The following is a 12805-nucleotide window of genomic DNA, read 5'->3' on the forward strand; positions in this document are numbered from 1 at the left end:
AGGAACCGTGTGTAAAATGTAGCAACTTTTATTGGTGAAGTGGCATGTTGCAGAAGAATATCCCTCACCTCACCTTTGCACATTTTTAAAAAACCGAGGTCGACCAAAGTGCTGTACAAAATGAAACCAATACAAATCAATAAAAATAAAAACATAAAAAAAAAACAATCTAGAGCATAATAAATGCAAGCAAACAAACACACTTCCTTCCAAGTGTGTTGGAGAACCTACGTAGCTTTCATTTTGCATTAAAACGTTTAGGTTGTTAATGGTGGGTTATTGTAAAAACATGGTGGTCCTAAAAGGCAGCCTCTGTAGATGAAAGAAAGTCTTATTCTGTGGGAATGAAAAATCAGGGGACAATTAATTATCTCTATCTATTATTCAATTTCTGCAAAATAAAAATAATTTCACTAAAATATTACACACTGGACCTTTAAGTGAGTGTTTCCCATCGTAGCTGTCCTACTGCAGCACTGCATCACTGTGGCACCTCCCCCCACTTCTGTGACGTAACAGCTGATATCCCATCTGGGGGGGCGTGTCTTAACAGAAATCCCCGGCCAGGAACAGATGCAGCTGCAGTTCAGAGAGAGGGTGAGGCAGGGAGGCAGGACGAGTTTGCACACACTGTAGAGGGAGTGCAGCTATGGGGAACACGCAGGAGAAACCTTCAGGCAGTGGAGGAGCGAGGCTGGATCAGGCCACAGCGGGGAACGGCACCAGAAGCTGGGGTGGAGGCAGCACGGACAAGCCCAACACACAGGGATTTACAAAGAGGGGGATGGCCAATGGCACGCAGAGAGAAAACAGCCCTGCTGGTGGACAACGGGAGCAGAGCAGCCCTGCAGTGGACACAAGTTACCTGGACGCTCCTGCTGGGGCCCTTCCTCCTCACCTGGCTCGCCTCAAGAACGAGGGAAACCATCTCTTCAAACACGGACAGTTTGGAGATGCTGTGGAAAAATACACTCAGGCTATTGATGGTTGTGTGGCAGCAGGTGAGGAAAATACGAACAATGTGGTTGTTTTCCTAGAGTCAACATCACGGTGTTTCATTCAAAGGCAAATGTTGATTGATACATGACAGAAAAAAGAAAATTATACAATAGGACTGTAAAGTGTAAACAACATATTGACATTACCAGTGTAAATAACAGTTTATGGTCACAAAAAAGCTCAAATCAAAGTAATAAATGAAATAAATGAGTGTTTTAGTTCATAAAATGTAGGATTATATAAAAAAGGGTTTGTCTAAAACCTGTATGCATATAACTTAAACATCACGTGGCCAACTTTGAATCTCATAGCTGGTAAGAGACATCAGATTGTTCAGCAGCACTGACAGGACTTATTACCAATCTTTGAGTACGATTGGCAAACATGTGTGATGATGTTCTTTTGAAAAATCTATCTTAGATTGATTAGAATTCTACAGGCGTAAGAGCACTGTGTGCAGTTTTGCAGGCTCTGAAGCAGTGTATCGTGACTGATGCTCTGCTAGAGGTTGTGAAAGTGCAGAAGAGGTTCAGCAGAGAAAGGACGGGGAGGAAATCACTCTGCCCAGAAGGACACATTCATTCATCTGTCCACCGTTCTCCGTCTCAGCATCTCTGCTCAGGCTGATGACTTTAATTTGAACTGATTGTGTTGTGGTGTCTTGATTTCACTTTCGTCTGCAGCTCTCAGTCCAGATCACTGACAACACTGTGGAGCGAGTGTCAAATTCAATATTTTATACATAGTTCAAAGATGACGTGAGTGTTGTTCCAGTGTCTGGTCTTTCAGATGAGTGGTTATTGTTCCCCTGCAGGCACTGATAGTCCAGAAGACCTGTCTATTCTCTACTCCAACAGAGCTGCCTGTTACCTGAAGGATGGAAACAGCTCAGACTGCATAGACGACTGCACCAAGTATGTGACAAGTGATCAGATATGTGTGTGCTTTTGGCTCTACATGTTCATTAGCAGACAAATCTTGTCAAAACTTTTACACTCCACGTACGTCAGAAAATGCTCATTAGGTCTATTAACCCCACACGACTCTGTATTTCTCAGTATGGCAGTGTTTAGATTTTGTGCATTCTCACACTGCACACAGGAAGTGAAGTGATTCGCTAGTAAAGTCGGACGAAACAGGTTTGAGTCTGACTGAAAACACCCAGTAGTGCCTTTCCGTCCCTGCACTGTAACTGTATACACACAAATGAGTTGAACTGGTCACTGTTGCTGTTAAACAACAAACATTCTTTTCATTTTTGTAATTTCTACATCAAACATACAGATATTGAAATAATGACCTAATCATAACAAAAAATAATGACAGATAATTCAGTCAGCATTGTGTGAGAGGTGGTAGAAGTGGCTCCTGGATATGTCTGTTCAATATCTTATCCATACAACATCAAACTCAGACAGACAGAGAGACGTTCCTTGCATTTTTACATAGATGGTAACATAGTTACTGTTCACAAAGGTCAAACAAAGGCAGAATAATAACAAAATTCACCCAAAACGTATGCACTGCAAAGTTAAAGTTCATGTTTACATTTGGATGGGGTAGAACAGTTCAGAAAGGTGTCACCTAGATGAGCTCAATATTACTCTGTTGCTTCATTTTTTCCCCTCACTTTTAATTTAGCTATTCTTTTAATTAAACAACCATCATGCAATTGTTTGCAGTTTATTTAAATATCATAATGTTCATGCCATCCTGCAGCCTGATGCTTCTTTGAACTCGAATTGTATTGAAAAATCCAGGGAGATGAATGGAGAGAAAAAGAAAATATGGCTTTTCCTTTCACTGCGTCTATAGCTGACAGCAGAGTGTTATTGTGCCTGTGGAAATGGTATATTTGCTTTGTAATTAGCTCATAATGCCTTCTGTGTGACTGCCAGTGACCACTGGCTCAAACCGAGACCACTCTGCTTTAACACAGAATCTTTTAGAGTGTTTTAAATAAATGCAACAGCAGTTTTTGATGCACAGGGGTTATTTTTCATTGCTGTACTTCCTCACATGTTTATGAATAGAAAGTCTCAGGCCAGCCCTCCTGTGACACAGTAGACGTTTCATCCTCTGTCCCTGCATTTTTCTGATCCTCTTAGGGCTTTGGAGCTGCAGCCGTACTCATTGAAGCCCTTGTTACGTCGAGCTATGGCCTACGAGTCACTGGAGCGCTACAAAAAAGCCTACGTGGATTATAAGACTGTGCTGCAGATGGACACAGGAGTGCAGGCGGCTCACGACAGTGTCCACAGGTCAGCTCATCGCAGAACTCTCGCTCTATTTTTGTAACTTTGAGTAGGAATGGGAGGTATTTGTGCTTTCTGTTTTTCAGAGTGTGTTATAAACCACATTCTTAGTGTACTGTACTTGTTCATTTAGCTCAGTTATTGTAATATTTACGTTGCATGGAAAACATTCAACACCTGAGTTGCACCATACATGTTTGATCTTCCTTGAGCACAGTATTATTTTGACTGGGTCAAGATGTGGCAGCACCTGAGTGAACACCACAGAACACAGTTTCTTTTAAAGATAATCTCTCATACAACATACAGTACGACAAAAAAGACTTAAATAACACTTTGGCATTGCCAGTGTCAATACAATTTATGGCACATGGAAGCTTAAGTGAAAGTAAACATTTAAATGGTTATTTTAGTTCAGAAAATTTCAAAATATATAAAAATGATGAAACTATTATCTTAAACCTTGGTTCAATTATTCAGAAAACCTGGGTCTGCAACCTTTAGTATTAAAAGAGACACTTTTGGCTCTCCTCCGCCCAGATACATTTAATCGGGAGCTGCAAAACCTACATATATAAAATAACTGTTGTATTTACGAATTTTAAGAGCTACAAAAAGGAAACTGTTGATATTTCATTACTTTTTTTGTACCTGTTAACCAAGGGAAAACACCAAACTCTTACGAAGTGATGAAAAAACACTGACCTACTTTGAGATAAAACACAGAGCTATGTAGATCTATTTGAGTCCCCACATTGTTTTGGGAAAATTACTAAAATAAAAAAGAACCCTCTTTGAAATAAATTGTTTTTCTTTTGTATATTTCGTGGATCCAAAGATGGACCAGATTCTTTTGAGAGAAAAATAAACATACGTGTTTTTTCAAAGCTACAGGGAGCCACTAAAAGAGCGACAAGTAGCCACAGGTTGCAGACCCCTGTCCTGAACTCACTGTGATACTGGGAGATTTTATTATGACTAATTTTACCTTTGAAACTCCTCGGAGACTCACATCCTCACGTTTTGTGCTCTTCAGAATCACTAAGATGCTGATCGAGCAGGACGGGCCTGAGTGGAGAGAAAAGCTTCCAGAGATTCCCGCCGTCCCACTCTCTGTCCAGCACCTACACAGACAGAAACCAATCAGCATTGAGCTGGCCCAGGCCCGAGCCGCCAGGGCTGCACAAGACGAGGGTGAGTCACGGACATAATATTATTATTATAGCAAAGTGTGCTTTTTTGAATACAGAATGAAATGTGAAAGTCTTGTCACCCATCCTCCCTAACCAAAAAGAATACAAAATCACTGAGCCCATAATAAACAGTAAGCATAAATGTGAAAATAATGTGCAAAGATACTTCTACAAAAGGAGATTAAATGACAACATTTAAGTTTTATACAAAACCAAGCACTATAATAGCAAAAAACTAGTATAAAACACCTGCACATTTACAATATATTATTATTAAAATATGTTATCTGGTAAAAAAAGTGAGAGTTTGTGTAAAAGTGTATGTCTCATTCACACTCAAGCTTACACATTTATACCAATCACAATTACAGGTTTGAAAAAAAGACACACATTCTATTGTATTTGATGTCTTTTTTTTCTTATGTGACATATTTAGTTGACTTAGCCTTAAAGTTACACAATATCTAGTTATAAATAAAGTTAGGTATTACACACATACTGTAAAATAAGGAAAACATTTCCCACCACATCTGGCCAAACAAATTAATGATGTAAATATTGTCAAATTAAACCAGTGACTTATAGAATCAAAAGGCAGCAGCAGACGTCAGTCAAGGAGTTAATGAAGGTTCGCCTGCTGTGTGCGTGTGTGTGTGTGTGTGTGTGTGTGTACGCGTGCGTGCGTGCGTGTGTGTGTGTCTGTGTGTGTGTCTGGTTGAACTAGTAATCAATAATGCAGATGTAGTGCGATCCACACTGAGCATAGTGCTGCTGTAATGGAACAATCCAGGTCAGGTTTCCTGCTCACACAGACGAGGAGACTCTACATGTATCATATATTCTAATTCAAATTTAAATATTATGCAGTGTAGTACACACACCTAGTCAATTTCAATCTTGCCATGTTCAATATTACCTTTATTTATTTATAAATGTACAACTTCATGGCTGCACCACAGTCAGCTATAAGCTTATTTTTCACCTGTGTTCCTCGGGCTGTGAGCGGAGAACAATATCTCTGCAAGAGAATAAAAAGACAGAAATGATCAGTGACTATAGCACATACTGTATCACAGCTCATCTTAGAATAGTGTGCTGCTGTTGCTGGGGAGATGAGAGAAAATCATTGTCAGCGTTAAACACATCATATTAGCTGGTAGAATCCTAATTGGTTTATTATTTGATGCTTTAGGAGAAGCTATATGATCCAAATGAATGCAATAATCTTCCTCTTATAGTTAAAGTCCGTTAAATGTTACCTGTAGCTCTCCTACATAATTTAACTAGCAGTTTAAATAAAACAGGGACCTTTGACTGTGGGCTGCTGGATGTTGTGGGAGCATATTAACCATTAAGTGAGTTAAGTCTCCTTAACAAATTAGCAAACAACAAAGATCTGAGTTCACTCACACTGCCGCTCTATATAAAGCTGATGTAAGCGAGCATTGTGCTTTAAATAGCCACAGGCCATTATTGCAGCGTAGTTGAGTTACTGATGATGTAGAAATTAAAAATGATATGGCTCTCCTGACGCTCACAACTCTTCTGGTCTTCCTGAAGCTAAAGAGCTTAAAGTCTGTGTAGAGCCTGGCTTTATATCAGTGTGTGGCTTTGTTCTCTTCAATCTAACAAACTGTGTCAGGTTTGACTTTGATAGATTGGTGCTATTTTCTTTTTGTAACCATTTCAGTGGTGAATGAACTGGATTGTGTTTGTATTGAACAATTTCTTTCCTCAGTGATAAATTGATGGCTGGGGTTAGTGTGGAGTACTAAAAGCAGAGGTAAAATACTGGCCAAATGTTTTGATGGAGTGTTGAGTCAGTTGTCTTATCTTGCCGGATAAATAATTTAGACTTTATATCAATTATTAGGTGGCTTGTTAACGGCCAGGTCATGATTTAGCGTGTTTCTGTATTTTCTGGCTCTCTCAGCACAGCAGATCGCTCGGTAAGCAGGTCGTCTGCCCTCTGACTCACTCAGACTGACAGATCTCATCCGTTTGTGCTGAACTGATGGAGAAAACAAACATGTTCAGTACAGTCTGATACTGACTGTATATGAAACCTGGCTTTAATTAGGGAAAATTAACCTTGTATTAGATTTAGTTCCATCATATTACATTTGTTCTGACCAATCAAAAGGATTTGTGTTTTGTTTTCTTAATAGCGGTAACAACCTATTTGAGGGTGTTGTATCTTGCTGATGCCTGTAATATATAAAGTGCTCACTGATCCGGTTCCTCCTCCTTTGAGAAGAGTTCTTATCATTACACGACGACAACTCCAGCGACCAGCAAACATGACTGTGCGATACAGTGCTGGTCTACGGAGTTTGTCAGATCAGCCTTTTCTCTTTAGAGCGAATACTGTTTGAAGCACACGACCCAGTGACTCCTACAGCGTTGCTGCTTTTAAATCGACGTGAAAATCATGGCTCATTTTATCCCAGTCACCTACACATAGTGCATTAATGCATTAATGCTTCTGTTGTCTTAATGTTGTGTGTTATCGTGACGGGTTATGTTGAGAATATGTGTTGCATTTTAATTTTAAATGTTGTTATTATTGCTTTGGATGTTTGCCATTTGTTGTGTACATATTTTGTTTTATAAATAAGTTTATATTTGTCAGTTGACTTCTTCTGTATACTACTGTTTTTTTCCATTACTATGTTTAAACACACAGTATATACAGAGGCTAGAAGATTGTGTAATATAGAGTTTCTTATAAACTTTTTTTTTCAGCACAACCTAGGCAATCTGATAAAAAAAATTCACCAACTATATAAACACACCTGAGCAAAAAGTACTCAAAATGTTTAAAATCGGATTTAGTTTGTGAAATTTGGAAATACGTCACAGTTCAAAGTTCACTAGGCTCGTTTTATGAACGGTTTAATTTTGTGACTTCTGCACAATTATTGCTACTTTATATCACTGCTGGAAATGTGATATACAATGAATCATAACTTTGACCCACATAAGACACAAAAATAAACACTTTTTTCTGTGACCTATAAACACAGCAAATGACCATGTGTGCACCTGCGGCACAGATCTGTGAGCATCTGTGGTCCAAACTTAGGGTTGAAATTACCTTATGATGCAGCTGTACACTGTCCCTGTCAACTAAACGAGTAAACAAACAAACCAGTGCACTTTCCCTCAGCTGTTGTGTTATTTTAATTTAGATTTTGTTTTTCTCAATAGTGAGGAGAAAAGAGGCTCAGTTCAGTGTACTGAAACAGAAAGGCAACGATCTGGTGAAGAATGGTCACTTCCAGGAGGCACTGGAGAAGTACAGTGAATGTCTCACCATGAGATCTGATGAATGTGCTGTTTATACCAACAGGTAAGCATGTAACAACACTACTGTGCAACTTTAAACCCTGTTCTTGTAAAGTCGGATGAAGTCGTAGAATCATAAGCAGAAACTGTGACGCTGATGTCTCCAAGTTCTATATTTTAGGATCAGGAAATGATTTTCAAAGTCACAGCACAGTTTCTTAAGAGTGAAAAAAGTCCTCTAATGCTCATGTATACTTGTTCCATAATTTACAGTCAGTCATACAGCAGCTGCAGATTATATGACCACATCTTTTTATTATAGCAGACAGTAGAGGGCACCACATAATCACCAAGATCCCAACTCCAGTCTGTTCATTACACTATCTGGATGAGAGCAGCCACTGTTGATTTTAAAACACATTCTTTATTTTTTTGCTAAATCTTGGATGATTTTATCACAAGTTTAATGTAACTTTAGTTTCATGGCTTCATGTGAAATTGAGAAGCAGGTGTCATTTTTTACATTTACAGTCAAAATGAATTCACAGAGGAGTGCGAGTCTCATCTTTATGTATTTGTTCAAGTTTTCACTCTGTGGCTGCAAACAAGGCAGAAGCTGGTGTGTTTGCAGTTCGGTGCATTAATGATAAATGAACGTGATAAATAAAACAAAGATGCATCACTGTGTGACAGGTGCGCAGTGTTGTGATAGCAGTGTCTACTAAAACTACTAAATATACTTACAAATGTACTTACAATACAAAAATATCCATATTAGGTAAGATAATGAGCCAATGAGATTCCTTTTTCTTAAGAAAAAACTAAAACAAAAAAACATGCTGACCAGATTGATTGAAAGAATGATGTCACTATTGGGAAGTAATACACGTTTACATGAATTAAACCAAGTAGGTGACATTTAACATCATAGTACAGTAACAATAGTATGAAATAGGCAAGTAATAATATGGTAATACCATCTTATTTTTTACAGTAATTTTATATTTCTATAGTAATTATAGAGTCATTTCTGCGTGAATAAATTACACTGATGTTATAGTTATAATTCTCATTAGTAATTATCTGGATTTTACTTTGGAAAGAACTAGGCATGAGTCAATACGATACTCGGTATAGGTATCGGTCCAATATTGGGTCAAAATAACTGGATCAGATATAGGACAGATACAAACATAAAATCTGATACATTCCAAAAGTGCTATAGTTCTCTAGTCTGAAATGCTTCATAGTTTAAAAAGGTTAAAATTACTGTATTGGACTGATATCGGTATTGGTACATGCTCTAGTAGAAAGAACTTGGTTTTACTCTAACACTAATTAATATTAATATTATTTATATACGTTGTCATTACCAAGCTAGAAATTGTACTAGAAATAAGATGGTGTTACCATGATATTACCTGCCTCCTACAACATTACAATGCTATTACCATGTACTGTTGTTATTTTTTAGAGACTGAGTGAGCTCAGTGTTGAGGTCATAGCTAATCATATGGTTGCTGCTTCCCCCGGTTTTAGATAAATATCCAGTCACTTACTGTAATGCAGGGTTATTAAGGTTATTACAGGTTACATATTCACGTACTGTACTGTGTTGGTCTCGTTCATGTACTGTAATGTGGAGTGTGACCAGATTACCTTTCTCTCGTTGATTAAGAATAAAACTCATTCAGATGTAGATTTCCGTGTGTTGTTCAACATGCAATGACATTGTGGTGTAAATGAATATTATTACTACTGTAGTATTAAAAGCCTAACATGTATCACTCTTTGACTCCAGAGCCATTTGCTTTCTGAGGCTGAATCGCTTTGACGAGGCCAAACAGGACTGTGACTCTGCTCTGCAGCTGGAGCCGAGCAACAAGAAAGCCTTCTACAGACGAGCTCTGGCCCATAAAGGTTTACAGGTGCCCGTCACACCCGATGACAAACACACTGCATCATCTTAATCCAATATGTGGGATTAAAGCTTTGGCAGATTTATTTTAAATGTTGTCTATAATGTTCCTACACACGTAGGACTATCTGTCAGCCAGCACTGACCTGCAGGAAGTCCTCCAGCTGGACCCAAACGTTCAGGAGGCCGAGCAGGAGCTCGAGGTGGTGACTGGTTTGCTGAGACAGAGCCTGATGAAGAGCACTGCGCACACACCGAGGGTAAGAGATTGATATTCACACAAAACACACGTTTACCTAAGCTGTTATTTGCAAATAGCTGAGAGTGTAGAGCATAACATTTTGCTGATGTCCCCCAGGTTTGATGTCTCCCTGCGGATCAATAAACAGGTGTGGACTTGTATTATACTATTAGCAGCTGTGGAGGGAAAAAAAAACCCCACACTCTTTTTAAAAGCCATCAACTTGATTAAGTAAGACCTGTGAAAACAGAAATGACTGGTGGTAATTTCTACGACAGGCTCCTTGGATGACTACGGTGTGAGGGCTGCACCATCTGTAACGTGTGCAAACTGCACCATAACTCCCGAGTGCACAACTCTACAAAACAGGCAGCCTTGTTTTAAAAAAAAAAAATAAAATGTCAAAGTGCTTGACCTGCTTGCAATATAAAGGCATTCACGTGATGGTGTAATGCGTTGTATATACAGATTCATGCACCAAGCTGCCGCACACTGTTCTCTATTGAGGTAAGATGGAAAAAAAGCAGAGTGAGGGATCTAATGTGTGCCTTATTGAAGTTGTTATTGGGCAGGATGAAATATGCCAAGATTGAGTTTTACTTTGATTTTTCTTTTTTTGTGTTTGTTTGGTTTCAAAATGATTCAGTCAGCTGACGATGGAAGGGCTGAAAAAAAAACCTGATCCAACTCAAGTGTAGCAGTATGTGAAGATGACAAATGCGTTCAGTATAGGTCATTTATCATCTCGGTACGTTTCTGTGTATCGAGGCTTCCAGCTCTGTCACTGTTTATACCTATTTATATTATCATAACTGCTGCTAATTTAAAGCTTTAACAGACTTTTAACCCTTTATCGGGCAAGTGACTTTAAATGATAACTTCTGCAGATATCCAAAATGGCATCGCTACACAGCGCAGTGAGGTTGGAAAATCACATGACGTTTCTCAGCCAATCAGCGAAGGTTAGGCTACGTCACAGATTGATATTTTTTACATGAAAATTCAATATTTTAAAGCAAAAACGTCTTGTTGTGCCCTGCAATGACACTATAGGAAAAAGATAATTTAATTTTGAATTTACAAGCATTTGAAAGGCTGTCTGATAAAGGGTTTAATAAAAGTCTGTTACAGTCACACAGTGCTGATTAGGCCTTCGCTCCACATAACTCCCTCTGTGTTTCTCGGTATAGTAGTGAGTGTTAAGATCCATTGCCCGGTGACAGAATAATAAAAAAAAAATCCAACAGAAGTTACGCATTGCAGCTTTAAGATGACAGCTCACAGTATAATGGTCATGCTTTTGGGGAAGAAAAAAACCAACGCAGACCTCCACAGCTAAGCCATAACAACACTGACGGTAATATAGATATTTTTTAAGACTGAGTGAGCTCAGTGTTGAGGTCGTAGCTAATCATACGGTTGCTGCTTCCCCCGGTTTTAGATAAATATCCAGTCACTTACTGTAATGCAGGGTTATTACCGTTATTACAGGTTACATATTCACGTACTGTACTGTGTTGGTCTCAGGGTCAGTCTTGAATGTACACGGGGAACTTAAGTCTCCTGCTGCATCCAATATTAATGTTTGTGTCTTCAGCTGCAACAAAGAAAAAAAAAGAAAAAAAGGAGCAAGGATTGTCCATCAATCACCTCACCTAGTCATATCAACACACATTCATATCACAGTAAAAACATGATATCACATACTCCTCTATAGAGCCAAACGAGTGATACAGCTCCAAGCAAAACAGTCCCAATGAAGGTTTAATTCTGTGGAAGCCATCTTCAGTCTGAATAAACTGATATTTTATATATGATAGAGGCTTTTTAACCCTTTTGGTTTATTTCTTAGCAGGATTAACAAAGGCAAATGTGATAAAGGGGGTTCATAGGTTGGAGAATTCCCATTTGCTTCTGATGTGGATTAAACAGTAGATGCAGGAACACTGCAACATAGGGCGTTAAAACATTGTGTTGATTGTTCAGGGAATTATGCACAGAGCTTGATTTTTGTTGTTTTGTTTTAATAATCAGGCATGTTCAGTGGTTGGATAGTCACACGTCTGTACAATAATTGTGCTGATGAATTGTTTTGGTTTTCTTCTATTAAAGCAAAAATTAGGTTAAAACAGACGTATTACAAGATGGAAAGGACAGACAGGTAATCAAATGGCAAAACGTACAATTGGAAATCTCACATTATTTAGCAGTTTTATGATACTTACACACAGTATATCCTGTCCCGGCTCCTTTGCACAGGTGTTTTCACTTATTGAATCTGATTAGAGCTGGAGTGCAGTCAGAACACACGGCAGCTCCTCCCACTGTAACCTGAGCAGAGGGTTAATTAACCAGAATTAAAAACACCTGTGTGGCTGAGCAGGTTCCCAAACACCACGGGAGCCGCTCTGTTTTTATTTGAATAGCAAACAACGCCTCATGCTTTTGAAACGTCCCGTCAGCTCATGCAGACGTATGAATAGCACAATGTGCCACGGCTGTTATTTCACTTGTGTCGACATGTACATAACTTTGTTTTTCCCCTTTTAAAATAAAAAAACACAAAAAACTCATCGACGTGAAACCATTTGACACGAGGCTTGAACAGCATCTCGCTTCTCTGAATGTAAAAGCATGTACTGTATGTAAATAGTTTGAATGCAAATGTAAATAATAAACAATAATGTGAATGCTTTAATGTGCCTTTCTTCCTAAAAAACCAAAACTTTTTCCCTCAGATGAGTCTGAGTGACAGTTAAGATTGGTGTGTATACATTTTAACATAACATTAATAAATACAATTATTTGTTTACCCATTCAAAATGATATTAGGCGATAGAGATTATTTGGATGTAAATTAATGCTCTTGTCATGATTGATACTGGAATAAAAAGTGGGTACCCTTATTGGA

The 12805-nt window shown here is 38.5% G+C and overlaps 1 protein-coding gene across 3 annotated transcripts; it reads left to right on the forward strand.

Moving 5' to 3' along the window:
- Window positions 1-563: 563 nt before the first annotated feature.
- spag1a (sperm associated antigen 1a) lies at window positions 564-12592 on the forward strand. 3 transcript variants are annotated; one of them, XM_058619855.1, is made up of 9 exons: window positions 564-1001; window positions 1814-1913; window positions 3108-3260; window positions 4291-4448; window positions 7658-7799; window positions 9537-9663; window positions 9776-9913; window positions 10012-10042; window positions 10173-12592. In XM_058619855.1, the coding sequence occupies exons 1-8, from the start codon at window positions 650-652 to the stop codon at window positions 10015-10017; spliced, it is 1176 nt and encodes a 391-aa protein (XP_058475838.1). In that variant the 5' UTR covers window positions 564-649; the 3' UTR covers window positions 10018-10042; window positions 10173-12592. The 3 variants fall into 3 exon arrangements, with proteins under 3 accessions (XP_058475838.1, XP_058475837.1, XP_058475840.1); XM_058619854.1 differs by having other exon boundaries at window positions 10012-12592; XM_058619857.1 differs by having other exon boundaries at window positions 1832-1913; window positions 10012-12592.
- The last annotated feature ends 213 nt before the right edge of the window (window positions 12593-12805 follow it).

Source organism: Solea solea, chromosome 20 (assembly GCF_958295425.1).
Source record: "Solea solea chromosome 20, fSolSol10.1, whole genome shotgun sequence".
Taxonomy (NCBI): Eukaryota; Metazoa; Chordata; class Actinopteri; order Pleuronectiformes; family Soleidae; genus Solea; species Solea solea.

Bases quoted from the DNA above. Each gene is read 5' to 3' on its own strand.
- spag1a (XM_058619854.1), top strand. From the start codon at position 650: ATGGGGAACACGCAGGAGAAACCTTCAGGCAGTGGAGGAGCGAGGCTG. The intron at 1,914-3,107 runs GTATGTGACAAG...TGATCCTCTTAG, and splicing joins TGCATAGACGACTGCACCAA to GGCTTTGGAGCTGCAGCCGT. The intron at 4,449-7,657 runs GTGAGTCACGGA...TTTTCTCAATAG, and splicing joins CAGGGCTGCACAAGACGAGG to TGAGGAGAAAAGAGGCTCAG.